This window comes from Dipodomys merriami, unplaced genomic scaffold (assembly GCF_024711535.1).
Source record: "Dipodomys merriami isolate MVZ:Mamm:240054 unplaced genomic scaffold, mDipMer1.0.p SCAF_9, whole genome shotgun sequence".
NCBI classification, from domain to species: domain Eukaryota; kingdom Metazoa; phylum Chordata; class Mammalia; order Rodentia; family Heteromyidae; genus Dipodomys; species Dipodomys merriami.
This window is the reverse complement of record NW_027206512.1, coordinates 41,493,290-41,514,091: the sequence shown is the minus strand read 5'-3', so window position 1 is coordinate 41,514,091 and position 20,802 is coordinate 41,493,290. Positions and strand designations below refer to the sequence as shown.

Sequence of the window (20,802 nt, the reverse complement as noted above, 5' to 3'; positions counted from 1 at the left end):
CCCTAGCCTGACTGAATTATCAGAGTCATTGCTACACTCTATACACACTAAGGGGACTGAACATCATGGCAAGGGACTCAAAGTAAGTTTTACTAGCATACTAATGAAGCTGAGAAATTTACCTGGAAGGGTAGGAATAGTAGTATCAGTAGCTTTTCCCAAATAGTTCCGACTACATGGCTTTACTCATAGTTTTGTAAGCTAGAACTCTCAACCCTTTTTCACAGTGGGTGCGGGGCAAACAGTAACAGAGGAACTGCTGGTGCCAGGCCTCACAGAACAGGTGCTTCTGCAAGGTGGATCCTGTGATGCAGCTTTTCAGATGAAGGGGAAGGGAGGGGGAAGGAAGAGAGCACATGGGCCCTGGGAAGTCAGACTTATCTATGGACAGGGACGCCAACGTGTCTCTCAGGTGATGTAATAGCAAGGTTGGGGGGGGGGGCGGCTGCACTTGATGCTTGAAAAGTCAGCAGAGGCAAGATTCATGCTTTAGAGCAAGATTCAAGTGTTTAGGTACAAAGTTAGCAGGGACTGAAGGCTGGGCTCCCTCACTGATTGGCTTTAGGAACTTAAGCCTCTCCAAACACAGTTTCCTAATCTGAAAAAAAATAATAGAGATGATGCTCCTAAATTTCACTTACTGGTAATGAGACAGCCTAAGCAAACTGCAGGTAAAAGTACCTGGCAGGTACTGAGTGCTCACCAATAGACAGGTTTCTTTGGCCTAAGTGGGGGAGTGAGAGGTAGAGATCAAGGTCTCAGAGTTATCTCAGTGTTACCCCTCTTCCATTGGGTCACACAGAATCATGATGAAGATTTCATACGCCAGAATAAAATATTTCTTATGGCTTAGACAACACCTTAGCTCAGCTCAGTAGGATGAAAGGAAAACGAAAAGACACATTTCTAGGAGTATCTGTATAATTGTATTTTATTATAGATAGCTTTAAACTAATGTTCATTTTCAGTATTTCTTTCTGAATTGAGTTAATGCAATTGGACTTCTAACCTTCCTCTTTTTTTTTTTTTTAAGGGGAGGACAGTGGTGAGGAAGAGAACATGGAAGGCATATCTTCTATATCCAAGTCAGGTTCTATACCATATTGAGCCATGAGTGCAATTACAGGGCAGTTTGTCCAATGCCAAACTATGAATTGGCTTGCGTATCTACTGACACAGTGTCAAATTAAAAGCTTTCTTCTCTTTGCATTTCAATGACACAATATTTGTAACTATCATTTATTTAATGATCACTGAATACTTGGTTCAGGCTTTCTGTGGTATTTTACCCATGTCTCACTACTATTTTAGGCTGACTTGATTCCCATTTTATTGATGAGAAAACTAAGGCTCTTGGGTAAGGCCACACCAAGCTTAGCAAGTAGACAGATTTGAATGAAATATGCAACTTTCTGATGCCTGTATCTGAGAGCAACACCACCATAAATATAAGTTTTTCTTGCTTGCTTAGACCCACTAGGAAAAGGTAAATGTAAAAGAATACACTCCATGCCTCGCTTACCTTTTCCCAAGTACGACTGCTCCAGGGTCTTCAGATTTTGCCTCAAGCTCCTGAACTTCATCTACTAATGTTTTAAAAGCAGTCCTCTTGATGCTGGGGGGTGGGAGGGAAAGAAAGAGTTTGCATGAAAATATTCCTATGAAGACTTTACAAAACATCTTTTCGTTTTAAGAAAATTATAGATGTCTGCTTTATTGACAAGTACATATTATTGATAAGTACAAGAGTCCAAAGTAATTTTCAAATGGAATCGAAAAAAAGTATAATGATTTTATGCATTATTCTAATTATACGAAAAATATTCTTAAGCATTTAGAATGATAGCATTTAATCTCATAGTTATTCCAAGAATCATGCAATTAACTTCAATGATGACTTCTTTGTGGAAAGAGATAGCATTTTGAAATTTATAGCTCTTGAGCAAAATCTGTGACTTTTTGTTCCTTCATTTCTGTATTTTATGTGTGCTTACAATCAGGAAAAACAAACAATTTCTTTTCAGAGTTATTAAAACTGCATTTGGAAACAGAAGTTTTTTTTTTCTTCCACCTTGTACAGAGTTACAGACTGGTTTGTAAAACATGCTCATTTTCTTAATCTTTCAAATTTACTTTTCTAGATTCAGAAGCATGCCCTTTTCAGTTATTTAAAATTGATAAATACTTCGGGTTCCTATTTTGCAAGCTTTGCATGCCTCATGTGTGTTACTAGGCAAACCCGAAAGTTAAAAAGCCTTTCCATTTTTGTGTCCATAACCAAGGATTACACACTTACACTTTGTAGGCTACATCCAGGAGCAAGGACGCCACAGGGATGAAGAACAAGCCCATCCAGAAGACTCCAGAGCTGAACAACATGGCTGCCTGCGCAAACCACCAGGAATGACAGGTTAAAAATGGAGAAAACATTATTCTTCGTGTTTAGTTTTTAACAGGACTTCAGTAAAATAATTTTAAAGGCTAGCATTCTAAGAAGGAAGATACACAATAATCCTAAATTCAAACTTGTATAAGATTTGAAATTAAAAGTCAAATGTGTTAAAAGATATTTATTGGTTTTTTTTTTTTGCCCTCAAGTAGCTAATATGACAAAATTTGTATCATGTACCAAATCTTTTCATGTATGGAATTTTATTATCATGTTCAAGGTATGAAGTAGGAAACCTTGATCTTCTTATATAACTTAGAATATCACCATCAATCTTTCTGAGGAAACAAAATATACTCTGGTTTAAATTATAGTAGCATGGAATATAAAATAAATCCCAGTTAGAAACTGAGCTTACTAATTCTGGCAAATATAAATTAGTTTTTATTTTTGTAATACTGCAGGAAATTAAGAAATCATCTAGATAAATCCTGATGATGATATAATCAAACTCAATGAATGAAAACAATTTGATTATTTTTTGCAATTGGGTAGGAACAACCTTAATTTTGGTTCAATAATTATAAAATGTCAAATCAAGAATCTTATATACAAACAAAAATAAATGTATTTATGACAACTTTCATAATTCTTATAATTCCTCATAATTTTTATAATTAAGTCTCAAATTGCTATATCAGAACCTTTAGGGTTATGAAATCACAAATGTGATTTTAAAAGTTGTATTAGCTGTCTATAATTATAATAAAATATTTGTAATAGATTAGATCATACAGAATTTGAAATGAAACAAATGAAACAAAATAGTTAGATTTTTCTTGAGTCTATGTGTCTATAAAGAACAAATCTTCAGGGCTTAATTCCATAAATGCCCTGTTATAATTTCATTAAAAAGTAGACAATACATGTACATATATTTTATAATAGATCACACAGAATTTTTAAAATGAGAATTGAAGGATGAACTCAGGAATTACAAATGATACAGCATTCTTCTAGACAGCTTCATAATTATGCACAGTCCTAAGAACCTAATCCTCACTAAACAGAAAATAACTAGTTTTCAATTATGTTTTCGATTACCTATTCATTTTGATTCACCAATGAGGACAGGAACTATTTAAAATTTTTCCCACTTGAACATGGGCTTACTGGTCTGCAAAGGCATTTTGTGAGATAGAACTTAATAGCCCTGAACATAGTTAAAATAAAAAAATTGCTAGTATAAAAAATTTCAAAAAATAAAAATTTAACATAGGAGGTTCCAAGAAATAGCCCTCACATCTGTGACACCAACATGATGAAAAACTCACATAAAAGTCACTTTAATTAATAAGGCAAACATGATCTTGGTCATGCTTGCTGATGTCCTCAAGAGTGAAAACCAACAGTAACTATGAACCAAGAAATATCTAAGCGCAGTGGGTTTTGTTTAGAGTGAAGGGCGCTTTCTAGATAGAGCCACATTTCATTTCCTTTCCAGGGGGGAAAAGGTATGATACGATTTTAAGTTTTGTAGCAGAAAATGCCTGTTTTCCTTGGCTTACTTTTAATATTTTAATGTTGGTGGAGGGGATAAGAGAAGAAAGATTTATTCTGGCCTTCACCACCTTGAGTTAAATGTAGGCTGGGGGAAAAGGCAAACGGAGAGACTGAAGGCTGCTAATTCTGACCATTGTGATGCTAACGATGATGTCGGGGGCAACTAGTACCCACCATTCAGTCCACTTGCCTTTGGCTTTACAAATGCACAACGTGAATTGAGGGGAAAGAAGTTTTTCGGCTTCATATCTGAAAGCCTGTCAGATTTTGTTTTTCTTTTGCAGAGTTAATCCAAACCTAAAAGATTTAAAGCCGACATTCGCATTTAAGACAGAGTCTCTTTGTGTTTTTTGGATGAAGAGGGGGAAAAAAATAAAATCCCACAGAGATATTTCCTTCCTTTCTGTAGAAGAAAGGTCCCCTGGCTCTACAGAAATATCTCCCCACTTGCAGGCCAGGTCAGCTGGGAAAAGACGGGTGTTCTGCAGACAATGGTGGTAACAGGAGCAGCCTGTGTGAGGAGGTGGGCAGAAGCTCCCTCCAAGAGGGGTTTGTACGTTGTCTTGGACGTGGGAGATTGGTGGGCAGTGCCAAGTGCCGCCCCCCCCCTCCAGGCTCTGTGAAACCAAATGGAATCTGCCACAAAAGTGGCTCCCAGGGTGGAGTTGGGAGGGGGTGCTTTGGAAGGGATCAGCCAAGGCAGCTGGGGGTGGGGAGGGTGTAAAGTTGGGAAAGTGAAGGGCCTGAGTCCTTCTTGGGGGAACAAGAGACCTCTTGTCTTTACAGAGGACACTGGCTCCCAATCAGACCGAGAGGGCTTCAAAATAAACCAGCACTAACTAAATATGCAATCTCAAAGACGTCCTGAAATTTCCATGTGAACTTGCAGAGAAAAAGGGTTTGCGAAAATATGAGATTCTTGTGCGCACAACCAAGCCAAGGGGTATGATCAGAAAAGAAGGGCCTCACTTCGGGCCCACAGTGAGGTTACACTTGGCCTTGATACTAATGTTTGGGCACCAGAGGAGCGCATGTGTCACTTTCTGCATGCCCAAGGTCAGCCTTACAGAAAAAAAAAAAACAAAAAACAAAAAAAGAGAATGGCCAACTGTCCCCAAACCTTTAGCAACACATTTCTTGTCTATCTCGACTTGGACATTAGACATTAGAGTCTGCAGTCTCTTCCTTTCAGATAATGTGCAGATACCTTCTATAATGGGGAGCCCTTTGAAGAACCCTCAGTCTATACTGGGGAACCCAAATAGAGCAGGTCAGGTGATAAACAGCCCTGAAATGGTTCAGCCGATGTTCAACCCAGCTATCAAGATTCAGGAAAGAAACTTCTCAGTCTCAGATTCCTCAGCCATAAGTAACTTGTAAGAATAAATCATAATAATGTGGCTATGGAAATTATTAACACTGATTATTAAGGAATTTCCCATTCTTCATTGTCATTTTGATTACCTCTTGTTCTACCAAGCCATCTGCCCCATGAATTTAAGGAAGGAATTTTGAAAAAAAAATCACATTATCAAACTAAGTTTGAATCAGTTTATAGATTTCTACGTGGTAGGTTTTATCATAATCATATCACAATATAGGTGTGTTTTATTGGATATGTTAAAGGGTGATGCTGAAATATGTGTCAAAGGAGCTGATCAGTAATGAAGTACCACTTATCTCAACTTTTCCTAGCTTAGGGAATGGAGACAAATTATGTTTTCATATCAACTACTATATATATATTAGCCTGGGAAGGGAAATTATTCATAGGACAGTGCCTCAAAATTTGGCTATTTATATACTTTTGTGGAGGGGAGTTCAGTAAAGAGAGAGTAGTATAAATTCCTAACAACTCTCCCTCCTCCCCTTCCCCCAAGAAGTAGGAAAGGGTATAGCTGAGGATCTACAGGGAGTACTTGCCTAGCTTGCACAAGGCTCTGGGCTGATCCCTAACAGTACAATAAAAGCAACACAAACACACACAACAATCAAGGAAGACTTAGTTTGTGTTATCTAGAAAATGCTTCATACAATAGCTTTTAAGCAAAGAAAACAAGGGAAGAGGTGACACTGTTCACAAAGTAATGCACTCATTACCTCACTTATGTAACTGTACTCCCTCTGTACCTCACCTTTACAATAATTTTTTTTTAAAAACAGCAAAAAAAGAAGAAACAAAACAAAACCTCCCTAAAAACTACCAAAGACCTGATTCATAAAAATGTACAGCTTCTACATATATGTCTAAGGAGAATGTAATTTAAAAAGTCAGTGACAAACAAGAAAGTTGGAGAATGAACCTTACAAAAACATGCAATTCTGTATTAATATTTGGTCACAGAAGTAGTTCATTTGTCTTGCTAAGAATGTATGAGATCCTGAGAGATAGGCAGGGGACCCAGAGGAATGTTCAGGAAGCAGCTACAAGTAACTAGTAACATTATGACTCTCTGTAGTCATAAACTCTTTACCAAATTAGCTCAGATTAAAAAAAAAATCACTACTACCATGTGTGAGTGTGAGTGTGTGAGTGTGTGTCTAACGGATACTTTTCACAATTTATGTTTCCACCAGGAATGTATTAGCCTTTGGGAAAGTCTCAAAGACACACACATTCATTCCTGTTAATTAGACAATCCTATTTCTGAACTATGTGTTAAAATTTAGGCCACACTTTTGCTTCTAGGCTAGTTTCTCATGAAACTGTTCCACGACCACTTGTTTTGAAAATACTCTGCCCGAGCTTCTGCATGGCAAAGGACATAGCTAGCAAGATCAATAGAAAGTCAATGGATTGGGAGAAGATCTTCACTAGCCATACAACGGACAAGGGTCTCATATCTAAAATATACTTGGAACTCAAAAAATTAAATCCCCTAACAACAAATCCTCAAAGAAACAACTGCCCAATAAATAAGTGGGCTAAAGACTTAAAGAGAAACTTCTCTGAAGAAGAAAGAAGGATGGCCAATAAACACATGAAGAAATGCTCAACATCCCTAGCCATTAAAGAAATGCAAATCAAAACAACATTGAGATACCACCTCACTCCAGTTAGAATGGCAAAAATCAAGAACTCTAACAAACACAGATGCTGGAGGGGATGTGGACAGAAGGGAACCTTACTTCATTGTTGGTGGGAATGTAAACTTGTTCAACCACTTTGGAAAGCAGTATGGAGGTTCCTCAAAAGACTTCACATAGAGCTCCCCTATGACCCAGTAATCCCACTTTTGGGCATTTACCCAAATGTTGACAAACAAGACCACACTAAAGCTACCAGCACAACTATGTTTATTGCAGCACTATTTACCATAGCTAAGATATGGAACCAACCCAGATGCCCCTCAGTAGATGAATGGATCAAGAAAATGTGGTATATATACACAATGGAATTCTATGCCTCCATCAGAAAGAATGACATTGCCCCATTTGTTAGGAAATGGAAAAACTTGGAAAAAATTATATTAAGTGAAGTAAGCAAGCCAGGCCCAAAGAAACATAGGTCCCATGGTTTCCCTTATTTGCAATATCTAGTATATGTATGAGTCAAGCAGAAAAGGACAGATAATGTGATGTTAGGAAAATGAACCCTTAGATATGTATTTTAACGTTTTATTTTCTTTCATGCATGTGTTTCTAACGCATTTATAAGATTATTTCTTTGTTGCTTTGTATGTCCCTCCCCCACAGTATAACCCTGCTTTCACTATATTTGATGTCAGTATAACTTGTGGAGGAGATGGGGAAAAACAAGTCGTTTAAGGATACAGGTGGACCTGTTGCAACAATGAGAAGTACAAGTTGTCATGTCGAAAACAAGCTTTACAAAGTCGGTGGGGGGGGGGAGGGGAGAGGATTGGGGGGGGAGGGGGGAGGCTGGGAAGGGATGTGAAGGGTAAACAAAGGAGGAGGCTGCAATGCTTGGTAAGAAATGTATGCATTATCCTGCCCATGTAATTGTAACCCCTCTGTACAATATGTTCACAAATAAAAAAAAAAAAGAAAATACTCTGCCCACTTCAAGGCCCCTGGCCTGAGGTTTAGGAAAGAGCAGGCAAGCCATGGTAGATGCCTCTTGAACATTCTCTCTCTCTCTCTCTCTCTCTCTCACACACACACACACACACACACACACATGATATATATATATATATCACATATATTTGTATATATATTTGTATTAATTAAAGGCTTCTCAGACACACTGCTTGATTATGGAACACTCTCCCATCGGTACTGCTTCCGGGATTAGCTTTGGGAAATGTAAAATCTTAACCAGTACACTGTATGGCTGGTTGAATGAATGCATTGTCCATACAAGAGAATATTATCCAAGCTGTTCAAGATGCTGCCCATGGGTTACTTGGAAGGGTCTGGCCTAAAATCTCTGGTGTTCTGGCAGGAGTCTGTTACATTATATATAACTTCTGTCTCCAAAAAAGGTGGATGTTTTCCAGACTGATCCTACTACACAATGGGAGCTACCTCTGTGTTGGCATTTGTCATCCATTTCATTTAATTTTTTAAAAAATTATTTTCTTTTTGAATTAGCATCCAGTAATAATACAAGAAGGTCTCATTATGATGAACCTTTGCATAGGTACAGTGTACAATATATTCCTGCTCGTGCTCTTCCTTCTCTTGCCTTTCTTCAGTGTTTGGTGCACTTTGTTATAATGTATATTAATGCATTGTACTTTGATCCTCTTCACCCCTTACTATTGCTTCCTCTCCCCCTTCCCTCCTGCTCACCTCTGTTGGACAGTCCCCATTTTATATTCATCTCCCATTCTTATTATATATTGCCTATTCTACTGTTCCATCTGTCCCCCTGTAATCTAGTAGCCTATAATCTAAAATTTCTGTAAGAGGAAGACATAAATCTCAATTCTCACAACACAGTGCTCAACTACCAAGCACATGTTCAATACACAGTTGCTGGATAAACAAGTAATGATGTGCTGAGAACCGGTGGCTCTCACCTATATCTTAGCTATTCAGGAAGCTAAGATCTGAGGATGGCCTCTCAGGCAGGAAAGTCTGTGAGACTCTTATCTGTGATTAACTACCAAATGGCCAGAAGTAGAGCTGTGGCTTAAGGTGGTAGAGCATTAGCCTTGAGCAAAAGAAGCTCAGGGACAGCACACAGGTCTTGAGTTTAAGCCCCAGGACCAACATGCACACGTGCATGTGTGCAAACAGACACACACACAAACACACATACAAACAGACACATACACACAGAGTAATGACACTTGTGTGACCTGGTCTTTGCTTGTTAGAGTTCTAGCTCCAAGTAGTCTTTAAACAACACCAACACCACACTCTATCTTTGCTGGGCTACTTTCTCCCTCTCAGTCCCCATCTGGAGCAGCTTCCCTGATTCAGGCAGGTAACAATGGTACTTAGTAACTTTTCCAAGCCACAGCTTCAGGTCAAGTGCTCTCTCTCCTCCATGAGCTTCGTGCACCTGGTCACAATGATGAGCCTCTTACACTCTCATTCTTGGTGGGTTTACTTCTCAGAATATGCCCTTTTAAAAACTCTGATTCACTGACACCCAGTATAGACCCTGGCACACAGGCACTCAATAAATCTCAGTGGAGTTGAGCTGAACCGGGCTCTTATATAGGATGAATTATTACTTTCTCCATAAAAATAGACAGAGCATAACATTCAGAAAATAACTAGAGAAAAGGGCATTTTGGATAAACCCTGGTATGTTTGCAATTATTTCCAGCAGCTCTTGATTACTCAGAGAAAAAGAAACCCCTCGGTGGCTGGGGGTTACTCCATACACACAAACAAAGATCTTAGGAAATATGCAAATTAGATAGCAGCACACAGCATTTTGGTGCTGCTTTCCTGTGGATACTTCCGAGTGTGGCCAGGGGCAGGAGAGAGGTGATGGCCAGCCCGTGAGACTTAAAACCAATCTGCAAGCTAGCCGTGTGATTCAAGAAACCAGCTTAGCATCACTATGACCAAATGAGCAATGGGAAAGTAAGCCACTAAGGAATATACTCGGAGGAAACACAGCAAGTGCTTGCCAGCTGGGATCGATCACTAGTTAACCCCCAACCTTTATGTAAAATTTGACTGTATAATCATACAAACAGAACAACAAACACAAAAACACACTCTTTCTAAAAAGACACTGAGCACGTGCTAGGAAATGTGTGGCTCTGAAGGGTTATATTCTAGGAATACAGTTCCCTGAAAAGTAAAAATAATTAAGAACAGGATTTGTTGTTTTATTTTAATTTCCTTTACTGTGCTATTTAAAAACTTAAAAGTGCCATTAAAAATGAGGACAGAGTTACTGACAAAAAAATATTTTTGTTATGAGGAGTAGGATTTTGAATGTTAGGTTAGGACTGGGTAAGCTATGAAAGAAAATGAGCAAGTCTAGGCATCGATGACTCAAACCTAGCAACTCAGGAGGTTGAGATCTGAGGATCACTGGTTCATAGCCAAGCAAGGTAGGGAAGTCCATGACTCTTACCTCCAGTTAAAAAGAAAAACAAAAACAACAACCCAAACAGAAATATAAAAAAGTCCCCTCAAGTGGAGTTATGGCTCAAGTGGTAGAGTGCTAGCCTTTTGTGGAAAAAAGCTCTGGGATAGGATAATGCCCAGGCCCCCAGTTCAAGCTCCATAATGGGCACAAAACAAACAAACAAAAAAGGTACATGATAACAATGCCTGATATTTTTACTTGATACATCATTTTCCTGTGATTTTGTACTTTTATCTTTTTATTTTTAAAAACTTCCATAAAGCATTAATTGCTTGATTACTAGTAATTCAATTTCAAAAGCACCTAGAGAATGACATAGAATAAATGGACATACAGCTCCTGGGGAAAAGGCCTGACTTGTATGGCCAAGACTTCTAGTTATTCCTCAATCCATCCCTTCCCTCATCTTTTGTACACACAACCACTTCTGTCCTTGTCCATTAGCTGAAAGACACCATTCCTCTGGCTCACTTTCCACAAGTTGTGGTCATGTAATTAACTTTTGGCCAATGAGATTGAGTGGAAAACCACTGGTGATCTAGAGATAGGCCTTTAGGAGAGAAGGCTAACCCTTTGTACCTCTCTAGTTGACTAGAATGTTGGCAAAATGGCCAGTGCTCAAGCAGCCACTTTAGACTATGATAAAGTACAAGAAAGCTGGCAGTACAGTACAAAAGATGAACCTGGTATCTGGAGGTTGTGCAAAAGTCACATCAGTCCTGGAATGCCTGCCTGCTTTTCCCTGGACTAATACATGAGAGGAAGATGCTTCTATCTTATTTAATCTGGTTTCCTTAAGAACTAAAAACATATACTAATCCATAAATATGCCAGGAAGCTTTGGTTATATAGTAGACCATTCACCAATCCAATAGATAATCCCTTTACTTTACCCTACTGAGTATTCCTTCCTGTCTCAGTTTCAAGGTGTTAGGTGTTGCATCAAGGATAATAGATGATGGGCTCTTTTTGTGTGCAAGTGTGACACAGTACTGAGACAGGAGCTATGAGCCTCATGCTTTCACTGGCTTAGGGTTGGCACGCTACCACTTAATCCACCCTCCAGTGCCTGTGACTTCTTGATCAGAAAACACTCTTCTTCACATGATACTATCTCCCTAAAGACCTTTTCCTAGGGCCCTGCATCCTGACCCCTTGTATATCACCCTGCTTTTTTCCCCATCACTTACTACTTGGTAAAAATGATCTTGCTGTGGTTCCCTCCCTGGGAATTGTAGTGGGGTGCTGTTGAATGAACTTGGGACCTTCTGAGTAGGGTATGGTATCCGCTAAGCCCTCCACTCATATTTATGGCAAGAACAGTGTGAGGATGAATTGAGCCTCACAAGTGGCTTGAATTCTGCTGTGCTGGAGGCATGTGTAGGATGGCCTTGTCTTGTTCTTCTACCTTCCTCATGCCATGGTATATGTTTTCTATGGTAGGAAAAGATGCTCAGGCTATACAAATCAATGCCAGTCTTTTCTTTGTGGGTGCTGGGATTTGAACTTGGGTTCATGTGCTGTCAGGCAAGTACTCTACTACTTGATCCACACCTCTCGACCTTGGCGTTTTAGTTATTCTGCAGATAGGATCATATGTATTTTGCCTGGATTGGCTTCAGACTATAATCCTTTATCTATGCCTTCCACGTTAGCTGGCATCACCAGTTGCTGGAAGCTATGTTCTCACGCTTGGCTGGTCTGTTCTGATGGGGTCATGTTCACTTTGTGCCCTGGGTCGGCTTCCAGCTACGCTCTGCTCAATCTGCTTCCTGAGTAGCTGGGATTCCAGGTGTGTGCCCTCAAAGCCAGCGTAAGGCTGGTTCTTACAATAATCCTAAGGAGAGTGGTAACTTTCAAGTGTGTACAAACGTCCTGCATCACAATTAACCTTTCTCATACCCAGGTCCCTCTTTTCTTCTTGGCATTTCTAGACACACTTTTCTTAACAACAGAAGCAGCCGGCTGTCTTAGGAACGATCTCACTGTCAGAGGCATAAGAACTGGCCAATAGCCTGGGTTACTGGATGGTGCTGGCTCCATAGCGAACGTCAGACAGAAATTAGGAGAGCTGTTCTCCAGACTTCGTAACGCAGTAATCTTAGGTAAAACTCAGCCTTATCAGACCACCACCCTGCCCCATCATCAAGTGCTGATCTTATGACCAATAAATTATTAGACATTATCTAGGTAATCCAAAGCTGATAGGCGAGTCTTTAACTGGGAAATTCCTCCTAGGAAAGGTGATTTATTATGTTGGATAAAACAGGGAGCAGCATAATTTAGGAAAATCTTTTCACCACTACAGTTTATGAATACCTTTCCTACTGGGGTGACACGTAAAGGTCCCACAAAGATTTTTATTGTTTTTCAGACAGACTTTACAGACCTCTATCAAGAGATCTGCAATTCTGTAAAACACATGCTCGTTCCTTAACTTCAATTTCCTTCAGTAGTTTTATAGATCCCTTAGGCCAGGGGAGCAAGAACAGATGGTGCTCGCGAGGACTTTACAGTGTGTGTCCGCCCTGCTGTAATAAATTTCCATGGTTTTTTTTTTTTTTTTTTTTTTTTTGCTGATACGGAGCTTCTGGTATTAATCCTGATAGGAAATGATCCTTGATGTAGCTTGTTTGCTTACTTTTTAATCTGGTTTACTAATCATATTGGCTAACAGATTTTGTTTTTTCTGGAAACTTAAAAAAAAAAAAGTACCTAGCACTATCATTTAGACAAGCCAGAAAAAGCAGGCCAGTGTGTGTTTATATAACATAGCACTTTTCCCCCAGGGCCTACTGTGCCCCATAAATTGTTGTGAGTGGGGTGAAAAAATACAAGTCCGGTCCAAAAAAAAAAAAAAAAAGTTCTCCTAAATCACAACCATATTTGTGAGAGGTGAGGAGGACAAACACATGCCAGGTTGCAGCTGAGCTGGGCACCCTGTTTTCCCTTTATTTTTCTTCCCTAACTCTTATCTCCTTCTCCTCCTCCTCTTCCTCCATTACACAACTCTATCATGGTTCTCCCTTCACTTCCATGCCATTTATAATTCCTTTGTAATTTGTGGTCCTGAGTTCCTGGTTCATCATTATTATTTGGATTAGTCAGGGCAGAGGTAAGGAATCACTGTAATGGAAATGCATTCTGTGAAGGAATGTGTTCTCCCAATGGGAAAACGCTGGCGCCAACACCCAGGCTCGGGCCTGGGCCAGAGTAGCTTATAGTCCATGCTGCACACGCACTGAGGTATTGGGGGTTGGAGTGGAAACTCGCTCTTTTGGGCAGCTGTAGGCATAGAGAATGAGCTGAAGTAACAAGGCAAGAAGCTACAGGAGAGAAGGAAAGGAAGTTCCATCAGTGATAAAGACAGCTAAGGGCAGCTGAAGATGGAAATACTTCTGTGCAGAGAACAGACTGGTTGCTTCACAGATTGGATGGAGGAAGTTTGACCTAGGGCTGCTACCAACTCAGCATTAAACTTCTCAGGTTGATAAGGTTGGGAGAAAAACCATCATGGAGGGGAAAGAGAAGGTGAGAGAATAAATGTAAAGGAACAGACACCAGTGTGCATGGTAAGAGGGGCTTATAGCTGTGTAACCGTGAGAAAGTGATTTAACTACTCTGTGACACACACTATTCAGTGCTGCCGTGAGGATTAAATGACAGAATACATGACAAGTACTGTAGCAGGCTAGTGGTGCTTGAAGCCCTATTGTAACTCAGTGTCCACCATGCATTCTCCAATGATGTGGGGTGACTGGTTTTTCTACTTCATCACTTTTTTTTCCTTTTTGGTGACAGCCCTGGGGTTGAACTCAGAGCTTGGATGCTGTCCCTGAGCTTTTTGTGCTCAAGTCTAGCACTCTACCATGTCAAGATTTTTGGTAGTTTACTGGAAATAAAGAGTCTCACAGATTTTCCTGCCCCGACTGACTTTGAACTTTGATCCTCACACCTCAGCCTCCTGAGTAGCTAGGATTATGAGTGTCAGTGACCAATGGAGGGCTGAAATCTGGGCACTTTAAGAGATGGGAGCACTTTTATATTTGGCTATCTTATGGAAACTGTTCAAGGTCCTGGGAAGCTGAGGAGAGGCAGATGAAATGAATGTAGAAAGATGAAAATCAAGAGTGCCCATCAGGGTCAGGAGCAGCATAGAGCCCCAGACTGGAGAGGGAACTAATCATATTTGAAGAGAAGGTCCTGCGTTGAACTCTCTGGGTGGTTAGCTTTATGGATTTAATTCAAACGAGGTACATTTGCTATCAAATATGGTGCCTGGAAAACATAGTGGGTACCTAATAAGTGTTGGTTCTCTTCCCTCCTCTCTGCATAGGCAAGGATTTTCTTTTAGCCTGTTGTTGAGGAATGGCTCTATCTTCAGATAGGAGCTGCAAAGATGAACCAAGAAAACAAGTTGGAAATGTTGATTAAAAAATATTGTGATGTGGCTCAGTGGTAGAGTGCTTGCCTTGCATGCATGAGGCGCTAGGTTCAATTCCTCAGTACCACATAAGCAGAAAAGGCTGTAACTCAAGTGGAAGAGCGCTAGCCTTGAGCTGAAGAACTGAGGGACAGCACCCAGGCCCAGAGTTTGGGTGCCATGACTGACAAAAAATTAAAAAAAAGAAAAGTTGTGATGTATCTATGAATTTGCATTGAGCTGAATTTGGAGAGATGCTGTGACCTCACACCTGCCATTGCCTGGCTTGTATAATTTGCACCTTGAGATCCTATTAACCAGAGCAAGAGTTTGCATTGTTTTCACACTTAAGAGGCTCCAAGGAGAAACCACAAGAGGGGAAATCCTGAGAAGTAGAAGACAAGTTTAGTGGTATGGAAAGGAGAAAGTTTGGCCTCAGTGTGCATTAGGGGCCCAGAGGGAGGGTGAATTGAAGGAGACAGGGGAAAGATGTACTTAGCTGAGCAGAAATCTGCTCCTTGTAACCACCACCTTGCTGCTAATCTGCCCACAACAAAGCAAGCAAGCAACATTTTGACTTAGCACTCAGTGCTCACCCCAGGACACTCAGAGCCCAAGCCTGCCAGGTCAGGTCTCAGCAAATGAGCACACAAATGAAGAGGCAACTTCAGCATACCATTGAGACACTGAAAGAAGACCACAGTGATGCCTGCGGGATGGAAAAGGTAGAGCTATTAAGAAAGAGCCAGGCCTGAGCCCACAGAGGTACAGCCAGCTGATGTGTGACAAGGGTGCCAAGGGGAAAAGACAGCGTCTTCAACAAACAATGCTGGGAAAATGAGATAGCTACATGCAGAAGACTGTAAGTAGGTCCAGCTCAAACTCTGTATTAAAATCAATCCAACGAGGATCCAAAGTCCTTCATGTCAGACACAAAACTTTGAAATAACTACAGGAAAACTTAGGGGAAAAACACTGGAACTTATATGCATAGGTAGTAATTTCCTAAATATATGGACATACACATTCTCAGATGTGTGCAATGTCAAAAAGAATAATGAAATTACTCCACTTCAGGGAAATGGATGGGAATGGAGAACATTATGTTAAGCAAAGTCATATAGAGTCAGAAGGAAAGAGGCAGACATTTTATCATATGCAGAATATATACCTAAAAGACATACATCTACACAAACATACATCTACACACACAAAAGGGGGGCTGGGAAGGTGGCTTAGTGGTAGAGTGCTTGCCCCATATGCATGAGGCCCTGGGCTCGATTCCTCAGCACCACATAAGCAGAAAGAACCAGAAGTGGCTCTGTGGCTCAAGTGGTAGAGAGCTAGCGTTGAGCTGAAGAGTTGAGGGATAGCTCCCAGGGCCAGAGTTCAGGCCCCATGACTGACAAAAAGAAAACAAAAAGGTGACTAGAATTGTAGGACTGTTTAAGGAGACAAAGAAGAGAGAAGAGAGAGGGAAAGAGAAGGATGGAGGGTAAACAGTATCTGAGAATGTTCCATGAGTATGGCCTAAGGAAACTCTCTAGAAGATATTGAATAAAAGGGGAGATGGGAAAAGAGAGAGCAACTGAGGGGGTTAATCTGCCTAATGTACAATATATGCATTTGTGAAATACCACGGCCAACACTTCTACATAATTAATATATACTAATGTAAAAAGAACAGGAAAGAAAGACACATGTAGAAGAGTCGGCACTCTGGGTCAAAGAGATGACAGATTTCCTCCTCTGCAAATCTCCCTGTGAACTGGGAGTGTGTCTCTGCATACTTTACTTCTAGATCAAATCTTCTGAATAACTAGCATCAGAAAAACAGCTCAGTTTCTTTTCTGGCATCAAACTGTGGAGGAAAAATCCTCTCTGCCACTTCCTGTTAGTGGGAGATCAGGTCTGACTTTTGTACAAGAATATATGGCTATGAAAGCTAGCTGAATGAAAGGGCTTTATTTAAAATGGTCAGCTTGGCTGGGCACAGTAGCAAACTCTTGTGATCCTATTAATTGGGAGGAACAGGTAGGAGGACTGGGAGTAACCTGCGCTACACAGTGAGACTTTGTCTCAAACAAAATAAAACACCCCAAATCAAAAGCAATCCAACAATGCTGGGTGTACAATGGTTCACACCTGTAACCTAAAACTTAAGAGCTGAGTTCTGAAAATCAAGGTTCAAAGCCAGTCTGGGAAGACAAATCTATGAAACTCTTATCTTTAATCAAGTAGCAAAAAGCCAGAGGTGGAGATGTGGCTTAAGTGGTAGAATGCCAGCTATAAACAAAAAAGCTATCCTGCCCATGTAATTGTAGCCCCTCTGTACAGTATGTTCTCAAATAAAATAAAATAAAATTAAAAAAAAAAAGCTGAATGAGCTGGGTTCCCCCTGGCTCATGCCTGTAATCCTAGCTACTCAGGAAGCTGAGATCTGAGGATAGTAGTTCGAAGCCAGCACTGGCAGGAAAGTCTATGAGACTCTGATTTCTAATAAACTACTCACAAAAAGCTGCAAGTGGTGCTGTCGCTCAAGTGGTAGAGTGCTAGCCTTGAGCAGAAAGAGGCTCAGGGACAGTAGTGAGGCCCTGAGCTCAGGCTCCAGGACTGGTACACACACATACAAAAAAGCAGAATGAGAACATGAGGCCCTGGGGTTCAAGCTTCAGTACTGTCACAGCCAAACAAAGACCTCACGCAAGAATACCTAAATCAATAAAACAACAGACAATTATATATATATATACATATATATACACACATACATGTGTATATCTATATATACACATACATACATGTGTATATCTATTTACACATGATGAAATGCACATATACATATATATACATACGGATAATGAATTATGCAATATTTTATTATATGTATATTTGACTATACCTCTTGGTTGACATACAGAATTAGAGCAAACCCCAAAATACTCAATTTCATCCTGCAACTGTTTGCATCATTATAACTAAAAACTCTATGTCTATAATGAAGATGTTAAAATTGAATGCAGTTACATAGGCTCAAGAAACAATGAATAAAATCTGATTTATTCCTTAGAATTTGAGTGACATTAGTATGAAGTTGTCATGTTCCTTTACACACACACATACACACCAGTGTACAATGCTTTACAAGCACTAAAATACTACATTAATTTAAAAGTACTATTTTTTCCATTTTGAATTCCTTAAAGTAGCATTACATTTTGGACAAGCTAGTAGAGCCTGCAGCTGAATTAATTCATTCTTTATATTTTAGATGAAGTACCTACTATTTAAACACTTTATTCGAAGTGTTTAAATTCCAAGTGTTTTAATACATATATTAAAACAATATTATTAGTACAGTATTAAAACAATCAGAAACGGATCCCTGTTAGTACTCCCCACTGTCCATGGAGTGAACAAAAATGTGGCAGAGTACTGACATTCATTTCACTGTGAATTAAACACAGCATCACCGCATGTCTCAAGAGACGATATTAAGTTCTGCATTTGGGTAATACTGGGAATTCTGCAGGCAAGGGTAGAATTATATTTGGTTGGCAACAAGCCAGTCAAACTTCACACTTGTTCTAGAAGTAGGTGGTCAAAAACTCAACTCTTGTCATCAAATCTAGTGGTCACAGTTGCTTAAACTATATAGGTTTCTAAATCTTTTGTGTCACTCACTTAGAAGATAAACATGAGAAATGAGAAAAACTGAGGCAAAGACTTACGTCTCATCGAAAAGATAATAGGTTAGAATTGACCTTGAATAGAAGGAGATTCAGTCAGAGCACATCAAAGAGAAACAGAGATAGAACTGGATTTCCCACGTGGTACCAGCCAAGATATATACAAACTTATACATATACAGGTAACCTTTCTCTTCTTTTTCAGAAAAAAAATGGACTCAGAAAGAAATTGAGGATGTAAGGTGAAGCATTCACAGCTTTCTCTCTGTTCCCCTTAAAATATGTGTTGTAAGTTTTTGAGGGTTTGTAGCATGCATTTCAAAAGATGCCTTTCCATTTGGTAGAAGGAAATGCATGTTTCTGAATCATCTGGTTTTGCTGTAATAGTATAGAATGCCTCTCTCTAATAAATTTAACCATAAAATTTTTTTAAAATGTGTCTGCATGCTGCTAATTTATAAAAGGCAGGATGCCGTCAGATAAAATTTCATGAAAATGATCTATAAACCAGACTGTCAAAAGTGAAAGGTACTCAGGCAGTACTTAGGGGTAAGAAATACATAGAAACCACTGGAAATCATTCATGTGACTGTGGTAAAACAATGCACTGCAACAGGGCTCATGTTACCTTGATTTGCAAGTTACTGTGAGGTCACAGGAAATCCTGAAATGTTTTCCACATTTTCTTTTATACATTTTATGTCAAATTTCCTGCAATTGAAATCATAAACCCTCCTACTGCTGGCCTTTCTTCTGAAGGAATGGAGATCTTTGACTCTGCCCCCACGAACACCTAATAACTCAATTCCTACCACTGCAACAAGAAACTGAAAGACAGAATTGAAAATGGACTATGATAAGGCTGAAATGTCTCATTCCCTAATTCTTTCAAAATGAGTCCCTAACCGATGTCATTAAGAGAACTCTGAAAGTGCATTTAATTCAGCGACAGCAGACTTTTCTCTAGAAAAAGAGATAACAGAAGAAATGATAGACTGTCTTAAGGATAGAACCCCAGACTTCTTATCCAAAATATACTTTGTGGATTTATGGTCTGATTTTAACATGGCATCATCTTCTATATGGATATTCCTAGATAATTCCAGCTCCTGACAACCATATTTTATTGTTCCAGCTATGTTTAAGAAGGGATAAGTCCGCTTTAAGTGAAATGTTCAAGTTAAAAAGATTCTTTGGAGATTTATCACTCCCATTGGTGGAATCTAAAAATAGCTTTTAAATGGTCAAATGCCATTTGAATATAAATCAACAAAATGGAAAACCACACTAAACAAGGAAGGCTTCTTAAGGAGGATCCAATTTTTAAGATTTGGTTGGATCATGAGTTATTAGCATAGTTACCTCTCCAGACATATCGGGAGCCATGGGAACAGCAGGCCACAGAGATGAGTAGATTCCGAAAAACACCACCCAGAGCGCAATGCTGCCCCATATTGCTATGTGGCTGAACTGTGAAGAAGGAAATCCAAGTTACAACATTACACAAACACTAATGAAACCTTCACAAATGCATTTACTTATTTTTATTACATGCACAGAACTCTGGGCCATGGGCATTGGTACGTGATTGCATGTGTGCACCTGTTTCACTGGTTCTTTCGTTGAGTGCTCATTTCTTCTACAACAGTTAGAATGTCTGAGGATAGAATTTAGAACTCGCTGCTCATGGTGAATCGTTCCTCTTACTTTTACTTTTGCTTAAAAACGTATTAGTATCTTTCAGTCTCCTTTAGTATTGTTGTACATGCTCTCACTCAGAGATGCTAGACATAGTAACCTCGATGCCCATGATAGTCACATCCAAATCTCTTATATCAGTCTTATCCACCATCAAGCTTTATTTTCATTCTTTTGTTTTAACTAGCTTTCTCTACGTGGATGTGGCTATGCTGCAATAGAAGCTGTTTTATACAGATTGAGTATTCATTCATATCTGAGGACAAATCTTTCAGGAACACTACTGGCCTTCAACATTGTTTTCTCATAGGTTGTCTATAGAACACCAATCTTGTGGTATGTCTAAGAAAAGGTATATAAGTGAAAATCGTTTCCAAAGTCACAATATATACAACTTACAATAGAGAATGTATGTATACATATACATATACATACACATATACATATATATTTTTATATAAGGCTATGTGAAATCTTGTGATAATAAGACTTGCTGGCTTAACAATGTTTCCAA

The 20,802-nt window shown here is 39.5% G+C and overlaps 1 protein-coding gene across 9 annotated transcripts in view; it reads right to left on the bottom strand.

The window, feature by feature from the left end:
• The window catches only part of Atp8a1 (ATPase phospholipid transporting 8A1), a 224,057-nt gene that overhangs the window by 11,992 nt on the left and 191,263 nt on the right, over positions 1 to 20,802 (bottom strand). For all 9 annotated transcript variants that reach the window (XM_070012553.1, XM_070012554.1, XM_070012552.1 and 6 more), the window contains 3 exons: positions 19,953 to 20,060; positions 2,297 to 2,385; positions 1,523 to 1,615 (listed from right to left, as the gene is read on the bottom strand). In XM_070012553.1, coding sequence (XP_069868654.1) covers positions 1,523 to 1,615; positions 2,297 to 2,385; positions 19,953 to 20,060 — 290 coding nt within the window. The remainder of the gene's footprint in view (positions 1 to 1,522; positions 1,616 to 2,296; positions 2,386 to 19,952; positions 20,061 to 20,802) is intronic.